This window comes from Enhydra lutris, unplaced genomic scaffold, assembly GCF_002288905.1.
Source record: "Enhydra lutris kenyoni isolate GAN:26980312 unplaced genomic scaffold, ASM228890v2 scaffoldscaffold30, whole genome shotgun sequence".
Lineage (NCBI taxonomy): Eukaryota > Metazoa > Chordata > Mammalia > Carnivora > Mustelidae > Enhydra > Enhydra lutris.
In genome coordinates this window covers 11,200,789-11,215,328 of record NW_019154114.1, presented here as the reverse complement: position 1 = coordinate 11,215,328, position 14,540 = coordinate 11,200,789, and the positions used below count along the sequence as shown (strand labels likewise).

General features: G+C 49.4%; 1 protein-coding gene across 1 annotated transcript; it reads left to right on the top strand.

Annotated features, from left to right (window-relative positions):
* The first annotated feature begins 5,708 nt into the window (after positions 1–5,708).
* On the top strand, positions 5,709–6,944 carry LOC111153037 (carbohydrate sulfotransferase 6). Its single transcript, XM_022511846.1, has one exon. The coding sequence runs from the start codon at positions 5,730–5,732 to the stop codon at positions 6,909–6,911; it is 1,182 nt and encodes a 393-aa protein (XP_022367554.1). The 5' UTR covers positions 5,709–5,729; the 3' UTR covers positions 6,912–6,944.
* Positions 6,945–14,540: the final 7,596 nt, after the last annotated feature.

Below are 14,540 nucleotides of genomic sequence, written 5' to 3'. Positions count from 1 at the left end.
CATGACACTTAACTGTCTGTCTTAGTCAGGGTTCTTAACTCTTTTTTTTTTTTAATTAAAAAAAAATTTTTTTTAAGATTTATTTATTTGACAGAGACACATCAAGAGAGGGAACACAAGCAAGGGGAGTGGGAGAGAGAGAAGCAGGCTTCCCGCAGAGCAGGGAGCCCCATGTGGGGCTCAGTTCTGGGACCAGACCCCGCGATTATGACCTGAGCTAAAGGCACTTAACGATGGAGCCACCCAGGGACCCCAACTCTTTTATTGTTTAATTAATGAATTACTTTATTTGTCAGAGAGAGAAAGAGAGCACAAGCAGGAGGGAGAAGCAGGCTCCCTGCTGAGCAAGGAGCCGGATATGGGGCTTGATCTGAGGACCCTGAGATCAAGACCTGAACTGAAGGCAGAGACTTAACAGAGTGAGCCACCCATGTGCCCCAGGGTTCTTGACTCTTTATTGAAAAACAACACACATACAGAAAAGAGCACAAGTCGTAAAAACACAGATTGATCACACAACTTTCATACCCTTCAAGAAACACAGCGTGACCAGCCCCCCGAAGCTCCCTCCATGCTCCTGACAGTTCTGCCCCCACTCCCCCCACCCCACCAAGGGGACCCATTCTCTAATCAAAACACTCAGTTGTAAATGGCAGAAACTGAACTCACGCTGGTTTGACAAATAATGGAGCATTTTCCCCCACTGGGAAGTCTATGAGGGAGTCTGGCCAGCTGAATCACGTGCTGCCAGCCGCTCACAGGCTCTCAGACTGTTCCTTCTCTGCTCAGTTGTCTTCTATGTTGGCTTATACCCAGGCAGTTTCCCTCTTCCCTGCAGATCTACAAATATCTTGGGATTGGACTTGGGGCAGATGTCCATTGCTAAGCCCACCACTAGGTCAGGGGATAGTGTATAGAATAGAAAGATGAACCAGGCGGGAGACACCTGACTCCCTAGGAACCACGATGTGGGCAGTCAGCCCGACGCAAACCACATGCACTTGGTGTGAGCGAGGTCGGTTCCTCGAAGAAAAATCTCGAGGCCCTTAGCAGAATAGGAGGAACAAGTATGAGTGGACCCAAGCAAACCCTGTCTATTGCAACAACCTGTTGCAAGACTGAGCCCCACACGGGGTGCCTGGGAACAGACTCGCTCACTTGCAGAATAACCATAGTCTTGACCCTCAAGGTGCTCACAGGCAAGAAGGGGAACCAAAGTGTCACTGGGGGAGGAGGTACATGCCTTGAGAAACACACAAGTGAGGTGACTTAGAAGGAAGCTAGGATGACTCTTGAGGGGAATCAGGGCTGGGCACTTAGAGCAGAGGGGAACATGGAATAACGATTCCAGGTGACCTGACACACAAAGGGCACTGGAGGGGAATTCTGGGTCGTGAGGTAAAGCCAAAGGTTGCTGAGAAGGAGAATGACAGGATCAAATACGGTGTAGGCAGCTCTGGGGGCTCTGTGCAATATGAAATGCAGGGAGACCAGCTGGGGGATTTTTCCAGAATCCGGGAGAGAGATATGCATGGCAGGACTAGCCTCACCCTCCCCTGGCCCTGGATAGTTGGGTCACTCGCTCGCTCAACTACCATCTGCTCCCTTGGCCACTTCATGGGTGTGTCTTTGAGGTTCCTAGCTAGATTGTCACCTCTGCTAGGATAAGGACTTTGTTTTTGTTTTAATTTTTTTTTTTTTTTTTGTCAGAGAGAGAGAGGGAGAGAGAGCAAGCACAGGCAGACAGAATGGCAGGTAGAGGCAGAGGGAGAAGCAGGCTCCCTGATGAGCAAGGAGCCCGATGCGGGACTCGATCCCAGGACGCTGGGATCATGACTTGAGCCGAAGGCAGCTGCTTAACCAACTGAGCCACCCAGGCGTCCCTAGGATAAGGACTTTGGACTTGGACCTCTTGGATTGATTCTTTTGCTTTCTTTCTCCTCTTTTATCTCTTTTCCATCTTTTATCCATCATTGATCTTTTTGTTCTACCCTCTCTACTTCTTCAATTTTATCTTTCAATTTTACAATTTTAATTGTAATCTCTAGGGCAGTTTAACTCCAGGGAAAACAAAGGGTTATACAGGAGAGGAAAGGGGCTGCTAGCACGCTGTGTGCTTCAGCTGTGTGCTGGTTTACGAATGGTATCAGTTTTCAATATTGACTTTACTACAAGGAAACTTTCAGTTACGGGACAAAGCCCACTCCATAAAGTGGTCCTGGGTAGTAGGGTAGTAGGGAACTTTCTGTTCCCTCTTTGGTTTCCTTGTACTTTATACCCGCCCTCCTCCCCAAAAAGGTGGGATTATTTTTATCACTGTCATCCAAGACTTGGTGGAAGTTAGAGGCAGAGTTGCTCTAAGGAGGACCTATGGGAGACCTAGGGGCAGAGAATGTCACTTCCCTTTGATTCAGTGGCCCTTGCGCTCTGGTGTGGGGCTGTGTCTGCCAAAAGATGGGCCCCCCTTTCCAGTTTTCACAAAGAAGACATGAGTCCATGATGACCTCATCTGTACCTCTAGAAGTTTGCATCTGTTGAAAAAAATGAAGCATAAATAATATATATGTATACCCCCGAAGGAATTTTATTTATTTTTATTTTTTATTTTTTAAAATATTTTATTTATTTATTTGACAGAGATCACAAGTAGGTAGAGAGGCAGGCAGAGAGAGAGAGAGAGAGGAGGAAGCAGGCTCCCCGCTGAGCAGCGAGCCCGATGCGGGGCTCGATCCCAGGACGCTGGGATCATGACCTGAGCTGAAGGCAGAGGCTTAACCCACTGAGCCACCCAGGCGCCCCCTCCTCCGAAGGAATTTTAAAATGAAAAAATTTATAGGGGAATGGCCTAGGCCTTCCAAGATGGGGGACATCATTGGGGGAAAGGCTTAGGAGTGAGACCTACCCCAGAGCTCTACTCTGGGTGTCTGGCATTTGGATTTAAACTTCTGCCCTAGGGGCGGGCACCTGGGTGGCTCCATCAGATGAGCCCTTGACTCTTGATTTCAGCTCAGGTCATGATCTCATGTTGTTGAGATCAAACTCCAAGTCAGACTCTGTGCAGCCTGTGGAACCTGCTTAAGATTCTCTCCCTCCCTCTCCCTCTGCCCCCACCCCCCTGGCCCGCTCCTGTTCTCTCTCTCTCTCTCTCTAAAACAAAACAGAACAAAAAGTATTCCTATCTCTCTGCCCTGTCCTCAGTGAGTATTCGTATCTCTGAGCTTCACTGCCTCAGTTAAAACAGGTGGGGCGCCTGAGTGGCTCAGCCCCCTGAGTGGCAGGCTTCAGCTCAGGTCATGATCTCAGGGTCTTGGCACCCAGCCCTCGCCCTCTCCTTCTGCCCCTCTTCCTCCCCCTGCTTGTGCTCTCTCTCAAATAAATAAATAAAGTCTTTATAAATAAATAAATCAGATGGAGGTAATTTTTACCTCCCATGAATGTTGGGAGGATGCAGTTCAATCACGAAGATAAAACACTTATCCTGGTGTCTTCCTGACCTGCCACTGGGTATCCTGTACCTAAGGCTCCTTATCAGAAAACTCTCCCATAGGACTTGGACCTCTTCAGACACTCTGCATGGGGTTGCCTGTGTCAATCCTCTTCTTAGTTCTCCAGCTCCCATAATAGGATCAAATATCAGTTCTGTGTTGTGTGAGTTACCTAAGAAAACCTCTGGTTTCCCTGGAAGGCGGATAACACACACACTGGTAGTTACGGTCAAGATCCTCCTTAGCCAGGAAAGGGATAGGCTGGCCAGGGCAGCTGTGTTTGGGCCCAACACTGGGGTCCCCAGTGCTCTGCAGGATTTCCCAGAAACGGGAGAGGCCAGCTGTCTGTAATCAGAAAGTGCCAGGAACTTAGAGATGGAAGTCCTGGGCCGAGGGTCCCTCTTTTCCTGTTGTTTCTCTGAGCCTGGCATCCTTCACGTAAAAAATGGAAACCGTAATGTCCACCAAATGGAGCCATTGAGTGAAATCCTCACATCTAGCCCTTGTAGTTCAGGAGGCAGAGCTGCTGGGTGACCCCTGTCTGCTCCGGCAGCCTCTGGAAAAGTGGGATCTGCTCACAATTTAGACCTGCCTTCTCCTGGAGGTGACATGGGCAGGGAAGGAGCTTCGAGGGGAGCAAATGCTGTGAAAGCAAGGAGGATATTTCAGGCCCCGCCCTCCCAAAGCAGCTCGTCCTTGGGATCGTGGTAAAAGCAACAGGTGCAAGGAGGGAAGAAGTCTGGGACCTCAGGGTGCACAAGCTTGGCTCTGCATCCCTTTCACTCTGTGGGACAAGTGTGATATTCTTAAAATCCAGTAAAGGACCCTGGAGGTGGGCGCAGGAGATGCTGGGATTCCCAACGTAGGTGACCTCAGAGTGTCTTATCCAGGTGGAGACCTCCCCTGGTGCTGCCTCACCCAACACAGCACCAGCCACAGTAGCCCTGGGCCAATGTATGGCACTAGCAAGCCTTCTATCATGTGTGTGTTCTAGCAGCTTCTTCATGGCAAAGCCCAAGAGGCTGGATGTTACCATCCTCATTTTGCAGAGGAGGAAACCGAACCTTGGAGAAGTCAAGTCACTTGTGCCCAGCTCCTAAGTGGCATCAGAGGGCTCACTGCAGCCCTCTCGCCTCCACCCAGCAGGAAACACCATCAGTTCACACCAACTTGAAAAAATGTGCTCAGGGGCTGGGCTGCTCTGTTCCCACCTCCAGGGGACTTTCTGTCCGTCTGGGAATGCAAAGCCCTCCCACTGTGCAGGGACGTCTCCTCCTGTGAGACTCTGACCCAGCGTCTCTCCCACTTTCTCAGGCCCTGAAAAATCTGCAGGCATCGTCCATGGATTGTGATTGAGGCGGGTAGCTCTCCCAGCAGCCCTGAGCTCTGTGAGTAACCTCAGCATGGAAAAGGGCAGATGGGGGCCAGGAGCGAGCCTGCCTGCTGTCCTCTCTCCCTTTACTGCTTTCTTCTGCACATTCCCACAGCTCCAGAAGGATTCCCTCCCTCTGCAGTTCATGCGTCCTGTAGCACTTGACTCCCTGTAGATAGCAACATTTAGGGTGTCCTATGTCGTTTACTTACTTTTAATAATAGAAGCTGCATCTGCTTGTTTAAAAGAAGCCAGACAACCCAGAAGCACACTGGGCAGAAAGGGCATGTTATCCGTTATGGGAGTTAGGACATGCCCTGCCCCCCAGGCTCATTCCATTACTCCAATACCAATACTAATCCCCTTTTTACAGATGGGTAAACTGAGTTACAGACAGATGAAGCGTGTGGTCCGGGATCACAGGCTAGAAAGTGGCTGAGCCTGGTGAGGGAGTCCAATCACCTGTCAAGCTGTTGAGCTAAACCTAAAATTGTCTCCCTAAAAAGAATTCTGAAGCAAAAGGTGGGAATTCTGTTTTAAAAATAATATTTCCCTCGCCAGAAAAAGAGAGAGAGAGAAAGGGGAGGAGAAGAGGGAGGGAGAAAGTAAGGACAATATACATTTCCAAAGACATTCTGCAACCGGCCTTTTGCTCTGCATAGACTAGGTTTTGGTAGATGTCTTAAAGTCCTATTCCCGGAGAGTGCCCTAGCGAGATGGCCACAGTCCAGGCTGGGGAGGAGGCCCCCATCTGGCGGGTGGTCAGAGTGGGGGTTGGGGAGGGAGGGGACTGCTCCCTGCAAGGCGTTGGGGTGTGGCAGGGCGAGTCCCTAACGGCTGCACTCTCTTCCCGCAGGCCCCCAGCGAGAGGCATGTGGCTGCCCCGTATCTCCAGCACGGCGGTGACCGTGCTCCTGCTGGTGCAGACCTGCATCCTGCTTTTCCTGGTCTCCTGGCCCAGGCCGCCGTCCCCAGCCGGCGGCAAAGAGCGGGTGCACGTGCTGGTGCTGTCCTCGTGGCGCTCGGGCTCGTCCTTCGTGGGCCAGCTCTTCAGCCAGCACCCCGACGTCTTCTACCTGATGGAGCCCGGGTGGCACGTGTGGACCACCCTGTCGCAGGGGAGCGCGCCGGCGCTGCACATGGCCGTGCGCGACGTGGTGCGCTCCGTCTTCCTGTGCGACATGGACGTGTTCGACGCCTACCTGCCGTGGCGCCGCAACCTGTCGGACCTCTTCCAGTACGCGGTGAGCCGCGCGCTGTGCTCGCCCCCCGCCTGCCCCGCCTTCCCGCGCGGCGCCATCAGCAGCGAGGCGGTGTGCAAGCCGCTGTGCGCGCGGCAGCCCTTTAGCCTGGCCCAGGAGGCCTGCCGCGCCTACAGCCACGTGGTGCTCAAGGAGGTGCGCTTCTTCAACCTGCAGGTGCTCTACCAGCTGCTCAACGACCCGGCGCTCAACCTGCGCATCGTGCACCTGGTGCGCGACCCACGGGCCGTGCTGCGCTCACGTGAGCAGACCGCCAAGGCGCTGGCGCGCGACAACGGCATCGTCCTGGGCACCAACGGCACATGGGTGGAGGCCGACCCCGGCCTGCGCGTGGTGCGCGAGGTGTGCCGCAGCCACGTGCGCATCGCCGAGGCCGCCACGCAGAAGCCGCCACCCTTCCTGCGAGGCCGCTACCGCCTGGTGCGTTTCGAGGACCTGGCGCGGGCGCCGCTGCCAGAGATCCGCGCGCTCTACGCCTTCGCGGGCCTGAGCCTCACGCCGCAGCTGCAGGCCTGGATCCACAACGTCACGCACGGGTCCGGGCCCGGAGCGCGCCGCGAGGCCTTCAAGACCTCGTCCAGGGACGCGGTCAATGTCTCCCAGGCCTGGCGCCACGCGCTGCCCTTCGCCAAGATCCGCCACGTGCAGGAGCTGTGTGCCGGCGCGCTGCAGCTGCTGGGCTACCGGCCCGTCTCCTCCGAGAGCGAGCAGCGCGACCTCACCCTGGACCTGGTGCTGCCGCGTCGCCCTAGCAGCTTCAGCTGGGCGTCCTCCACGGATGCACACCCCTAACCTTAGCGCACGCCCCTATTTGCGGCGCTGGGGAGGGAGCTGGGCACGCAGGGCGCACGCCGCTTATTGGAGGGGCCAGGAGCTTGGGAGTCCTCCTCTGTAGTATGAACGGACTGGGTCCCCAGAGCTCCGTGTTTCTTCTTGCTTCTGAATTTTCTTTTGAGTCTTCCTCAGCAGCTGGGTTCCCATCGGGCGCACACTTCATGGAAAACTGTGTCTGCCCCTTCCTCTGCATGCAGGGAATAAGCTCAGACGATCTGGCTGCTCCTCCAGCGCTTTCTTCCTAAGTTTCTTTTCCTATTGGATGCGTTATCCAGCATCTGAGAAGGAGTTCCCAGCCCTGCCTGGGAGTAGGGAGAGGCACTGTGGTGAGCTGGCCCGCATTCCCGACTTCGTTCCCCCATGTCCCACCACCACAATCAGAGCTGTTGGCCTTTATATTCACTCGGTACTTTCAGAAAGAAATCAGACAAGATGCTTCTTACCTTGTGGTCTCCCCGTAGCCTCTCTCTGCCCCATCTCCTGGGAGCCCACATGCCCCCATTGCCTTCCCAATTAACCTGGGGTGAACGTTTGATTTGTCCTGACAGTAATGATCCTACCCACAGAAATAGACATCATAATTAAGCTTGTGATGCTAGACTTCACAGTCTGTAAAGTTTGACAAGCAAAACGCAAAACTGAAAGGACTTGTCCAAGGTCACGTGATGAGGAGGAGGAAGGGAGGAGGGGGTTTTGCTCTGAGGCTGCATTTAGAAGGAGAGGGTCAATCAGGCTTGCAGAGACCTGTCTCCGTCCTGAAGGAGGGTCAGATTTTTCTATCCGTTTGTGTAATGGAAGAGCAAGCAGCCATGGCTGGAGCCACAGCCGCAGGATATAGGGGGTGATGACATGTCTGGGCCCAGAGTGCAGAACCTTAGAGAAACTACCGGATAAGCACCGAGGGAGGCAGTGAGGGGGAAAGGTAGAGGGAGAAAGGAAGAAGGGGTGGAGGGAAGCTCCCAGAACCTCTGGGAAGAACAGGGATGCAGAACTGAGTGTGCACAAACTTTAGGGCATGGAGTTGGTGCCGGGACTGATAGTTTTCAGCACATGTGTGCCAGTTACCTCTGGAAAGGAGTGGGCTGTTGCCATCATTGCCAGGAGGGATATTCTGGAGGTTGCTAGCTTCTTTTTTTCAGCCCAAGAGTGTGGCCTTGGATTGGTGGGACCTCAATTGTGGATCCCTATTTTTGCTGTGGAGCAGGTGGTCAAGGGGGAGTCTGGTGTTTTCCACTTATTTTCTTGCAGGGAGCAGAGAGATACTGACGTTGAAGCTGAAGCTTCAGCACACCTCAGTTAAGGATCTGTCAAGCTGTAAAAACTTTAGGCCTCATAAAACCTCAATCTGCCCTTCATATTAACATGGGGAGGATATTTAAAACCCTGAATGTATTGGGGCACCTGAGTGGCTCAGTCGGTTAAGTGCCTGACTTTGGCTCAGGTCATGATCCCACGGTCCTAGGATGGAGCCCTGCACTGGGCTCCCCGCTCAGCAGGGAATCTGCTTTTCCCTCTCCCTCTGTCCCTCCCCCCGGCCCTGCTCAAGCTCTCTCTCAAGTAAATAAGAACTAACTAAATAAATAAATAATTGAAAGCCCTGAATTTATCATTGGGGACTCTGCAACTTAGAAAGGCTTAGGCCACATAGCCTCATATAAGGGATACACCTCAAACTCACATCTCTGACTTCAGGGCTTACAGTTCTAACTGAACTGGGTTGCAGTAAAGGACCCCACTACAGGCTTGGAAAGCCAGATCATTTTCTCCAGTAATGACGGGGTCTCTAGGTGTGAGGGAGCGAGCCATCCCAGCATTTGGCTGGCATATGGCTGCACACATCTCCAGGACTGGATGTTGAAGGGTATGGTAAGCAGTGGCCTGGGGCACTGGGGCTCCTGCTGTTGACCACTTTTTCCCTTCCTGTCCCTTCCTGTGCTGGCCACTGGGGATAAAAGTAGCCTGCTAGTCTGCCCGGAAGGAGTGTAATGTCAACTGGAGGAGTCAGCCTAGGAAGGTTCCTGGACAATGTAATATGTTCAGGTGAAGAGGGATAAGCAAGAAGTTCATGGTGCCAAGAACAGAAAGACACGGATCCCTTGGGTCCAGGGAGGCTTTTGGGATAGCTCACAGCCCAGCCTGATCATGGCATCATACAAGTTTCATTTACCTCTGCTCTGGTTACAGGCTGTGTTAACGGCAACAATTAATGATCTTTGCTATGTGATTTATCCATTCTGGCTGCACACCCGGAGTCCCAGAAAGGGGATGACTGGCTCCCAGAATTCACTCCCTGTGTATAGTGAACTCAGGATAAGCCTCTGGGTGAGTTCCCTGACATATCTGGTTCTAAGCAAGCCTGGGGGTGAACCCAGATCAAGTTTCAGGACAAGGACAGGCGGCACCCAACTCAGTGGTTCAATGAGTCAGGCCAGTTCAGACCCTGGGGACATACTGGGAGACCAAGGTGTCACAAACCTTGTTCTCGCAGGGAGTGCAGACCCAGAACAAATAGTCCCACAGATGAACATGCAAACATAGATGTCAATTGTGCTCTAAGAAGAAACAATAAAAGTGGGGAGAGGATGACCTACTTTAGTATGGGGAGTAAGGAGGACCTCTTTGGAGAGGAAGCATTGATTTGAATACATGAAGGATGGATAGGAGCTCATCAAACTCCTTGACAGGGGGAAGAAAAGGAGCCAGAGAAAGAGTGAGGGATGGGTCCCCTTGGAATCGGTTTCCTTGAAAAAATTAAAATTTAGGCTCATGAGATGAGAGAAGCCCCCAAGAGGTGGTCAAGTTTGTGTGTCTCTAGTAAAGGAGAACTGCTCGATCAGAGAGCTTTCATGTCTTTAAAGGTGAAACTGCCGAATGACTCTAAAGGCGGAATAGCAACTTATACCCTCCAGAATGGGGTCAAGATGCCCTTCCCATCCCTCTCCTACTCACCACCCCCACCCACCACCATCACCTGTGCAGGGTAAATCAGTCCTTTCATTTTTACCTGCCCGATGGAATATTATTCCGTGCTAAAAAGATATGAGCTATCAAGCCATGAAAAGACGTGGAAACTGAAACGCCTATTACTAAGTGAGGGGGAAAAAAAGCCAATGTGAAGAAGTCACATCCTGTACAATTCCAACTATATGACATTCTGGAAAAGGCAAAACCATGGAGACACTAAAAAGATTAGTGGTTGCCAGGGGACAAGGAGGGGAGGGATGACTAGATGGAGCGAGGGTTTGTGGGGCAATGAAAATACTCTCCATGAGGGGCGCCTGGGTGGCTCAGTGGGTGAAGGCCTCTGCCTTCAGCTCAGGTCATGATCTTGGGTCCTGGGATCAGGTCCTGGGATGGAGCTCAGCATGGGGCTCTCAGCTTGGCAGGGAGCCTGCTTCCCCCCTCTCTCTGCCTGTCTCTCCATCTACTTGTGATCTCTGTCAAAAAAAAAAAAAAAATCTTAAAAAAAAATACTCTCGGGGCGCCTGGGTGGCTCAGTGGGTTAAAGCCTCTGCCTTCGGCTCAGGTCATGGTCTCAGGGTCCTGGGATCGAGCCCCGCATCGGGCTCTCTGCTCGGCAGGGAGCCTGCTTCCTCCCTCTCTCTCTGCCTGCCTCTCTGCCTACTTGTGATCTCTGTCTGTCAAATAAATAAATAAAATCTTTATTTAAAAAAAAATACTCTCCATGATCCTATAGTGATGGGGATATGTCACTAACAATTTGTTCACAATCATAGAATGTACAACACCAAGAGCAAACTCTAAGGTACACTAGGGACTTTGGGTGATTATGATGTGTGCATGTAGGTTCATTCTGGGTAAGAAATGTACTGCTCTGGTAAGTGATATTGATAATAGCCATGAATGCGGCCATGAATGTGGGAGGGCAGGTGGTGTATGGGACATCTCTGTACCTCTTTATTTTGTTGTACACCTAAATCTCTTCTAAAGAAGTTAAGTCTTTTTTTAAAACTGCAGTAAAAGCATTGGTAGCCTCAGGAGGGTGTGAGAGTCTGCTCAGAAGAGAGGGTTTGGCCGACCACTCAGAGACCGAAGCAATCACCTCAGATTGGACTTGAATTTTCCTGGAATGGCAAGTCCTTCAGCCAATCTTGGGTTCTCTCCCTTAGGGTTATGACTGGAGAACCTGGTTGGCCCTATAGTTCTAGTGCCATTGTGATCCCAGTCTCCAAGTCCTCCACACCTCCATTCATTTGTTCAATACACATTATGAATTGAGTGTCGACCAGTGCACAAGCAGGGAATGATCATGGCATTAGGAATGTATGCACATAGGGTTGTGAACTGCAATTTTTAATGGGGTGATCAGAGTAGGTCTTATTGAGAAAGTGACATTTGAGCAAAGTCTTAAAGGAAGTGAGTCAGTTAATTAAGGGGTAACTACTGGTAGACTGTCCCAGAAGAGGAAAAAGACAATACAAAAATCGTTAAGGAGGGAACCCATTTGGTATATTGGAAGAACAGCAAGGGGCTAGTGGGTCTGTTGTGGTGGGCCAAAGGGAGATTGCTAGGAGGTGAGAAGGTAAGAGGGAGGGAGTCAGATCATGTAGGACTTTGTGGGCTTTGGTGAGGACTTGGGCTTTTACTTGGAATGAGATAGAGGGTGTCCAAGACCACAGTTGCTCTGTGGCACTCCTTTGTCAAACAAATAAATATGCATATAATATTATATATGTGTATAATATGTCAGATATTTTAAAAATAATAGAAGTACCCAGTTAAATAAATATTTCATTATTATATCACTGCCTATGTTAGTATTCTGAATTAGTGTATTGTCAGTTTTTCAATTTTTTTTAACTGGATTTAAATTAATCACACTGTGGGGGGCACCTGACTGGCTCAGTTGAAAGAGCATGTGACTCTTGATCTTGGGGTTGTGAGTTCAAGCCCCACACTGGGTGTAGAGATTACTTACATAAAAAATAAACCTTAATGGGGCACCTGGGTGGCCCAGTGGGTTAAACCTCTGCCTTCGGCTCAGGTCATGATCTCAGGGTCCTGGGATCGAGCCCCACATCAGGCTCTCTGCTCGGCAGGGAGCCTGCTTCCTCCTCTCTCTCTCTGCCTGCCTCTCTGCCTACTTGTGATCTCTGTCTGTCAAATGAATAAATAAAAATTAAAAAAAAATAAATAAACCTTAAAAAAATTAATCACACTGTGGCCTTCTTCTGCAACTTAGATATTTCCTCACCTTTATATTCCTAGGCCTCATAACGTTGCTTGCAGGTTTAAGTCGTTTATTTCTACTACTCAACACTATTTTGTTGAAAATTATATCACAGTTTTGTTTACCCATTCCTGTCTTGATGGACACCTGCCTTGTTTTCACTTGCTTCCTATTACCACGCTACTATGAACCATCTCGTATGACTCTCCTGCTACAAAGACTGTAGGATATTCATCTTGGAGTGACTTGCTAGATCATGAGAATCTTCATCCAACATTATTCCAGAATGGCTGTTGTCATTTTAGCCCTCCAGAGCTCCAGTTGCTCTACATCCTCACCAAACACTGACATTCTCAGACTTTAAAATTTTTAGTTATTGGGTGGTTGATAAATTATCTCATTGTGACTTCATTTTGTGTTTCACTGATTAATAATGAGGTTAAGCGGGCGCCTGGGTGGCTCAGTGGGTTAAGCTGCTGCCTTCAGCTCAGGTCATGATCTCAGGGTCCTGGGATCGAGTCCCGCATCGGGCTCTCTGCTCAGCAGGGAGCCTGCTTCTCTCTCTCTCTCTCTCTCTCTCTCTCTCTCTGCCTGCCTCTCCGTCTACTTGTGATCTCTCTCTGTCAAATAAATAAATAAAAATCTTAAAAAAATAATGAGGTTAAGCATCTTTTCCTATTTTTGTTGGCAATTTATATTCTCTCTTTGATGAAGTAACCTATTCAGGTCTTTTGTCTCTTTGTCATTTACTTTTTTTTTTTTTTATTTTTTTTTTTTTTTTAATTTTTTTTTTTTTTTTTTACAGACAGAGATCACAAGTAGGCAGAGAAGCAGGTGGAGAGAGAGGAGGAAACAGGCTCCCTGCTGAGCAGAGAGCCCGATGTGGGGCTCAATCCCAGGACCCTAGGATCATGACCTGAGCCGAAGGCAGAGGCCTTAACCCACTGAGCCACCCAGGCGCCCCTCTTTGTCATTTTCTTATTGAGTTTTAGGAGTGTTTTATAGATTCTGGATACCACTCCTTTGCCAGTTACATGTATTGCAAACATCTTTGCCCAGTTTATGGCTTGTCTTTTTGCTGTTTTTATAATAACACTTGAATAACATAAGTTCTTAAAGTTGTTAAATTTATCAAGCCTTTCCTTTATAACCTTTGCTTTTTCTATCTACTTTAAGAGCTCCTTCACTGTTATGAGGTCATAATGATATTCAGCATTTTCTTCTAAAAGTTTTATAATTCTGCATCTCACTATAAGTGAAATAAGTGAGACAGGTGATGGAGTTCTGAAAAACAAAAGATCTTGTTACTTCATAATTTTCTTGCAGGCTTCTGTTTTTCCTAGACTTAGTATTGCCTTTCAGTTTTTTCACATTAAGAGAAGAAATAGGTACCTTCTTTACCCTGTCCTTAAAAAGTGGAACTTCTTAACCATTTTGTCCATAGCTTGAAATCAATTACACTATTTTTCCTGAAGACACTCTTCTTTCTGTTCTAATCTGGTTAGGTGGCTGTTAGGACTTGTGCACAGAAGTCAGGCTAACACTCCTGGTTAAATCCATCATTTCTTTCACTGCACATCTTTCTCTTTCTTAACTTCACTGGAGGACAAACTCAACTTTCTTAGGAAGAACATATAAAACATACATTTTCTGAGTCCTGCAAGTATAAATGTCTTTTTAAAAAAGATTTTATTGGGACACCTGGGTGGCTCAGTTGGTTAAGCGGCTGCCTTCGGCTCGGGTCATGATCCCAGCGTCCTGGGATCGAGTCCCACATCGGGCTCCTTGCTCGGCAGGGAGCCTGCTTCTCCCTCTGCCTCTGCCTGCCACTCTGTCTGCCTGTCCTTGCTTTCTCCCTCTCTCTCTCTCTGACAAAAAAAAAAAATTGCTAAAAAAGATTTTATTTATTTGACAGAGGGGGGAGAGAGAGACAGACAGACAGACAGAGAGGACTAGCAGGGGGAGCAGGAGAAGTAGAGGGAGAAGCAGCCTCCCTACTGAGCAGGGAGCCTGACACGGCACTCCATCCCAGGACCCTGGGACCATGACCTGAGTGGAAAGCAGGTGCTTAACTGACTGAGCCACCTGGGCTCCCTAAATGTCTTTTTTTTTCAACCTTTCAATTTGAAATTTGACTGGGGATAGAACCGTAAATTCAAAATAATGTTCCCTAATGTGACACACAATTGATTGTCATATAACCCTAAATTAAGTGGTTTCTTCTACTTCTTACACATGGGTGGTCTGGGAAATGTACCAAAAGATAGTATTATTAAATATTTCATGACTTTTTTATGCTTACTATTGCTATTTGAGATAGGTTTCTTGGGTGATGCAAAATCGCAGTTGCAGTGTTGAGGCATGGACATTAGCTCTCAAAACAAAGTCTTCAGGGG

Bases quoted from the DNA above. Each gene is read 5' to 3' on its own strand.
- LOC111153037 (XM_022511846.1), top strand. From the start codon at position 5,730: ATGTGGCTGCCCCGTATCTCCAGCACGGCGGTGACCGTGCTCCTGCTG.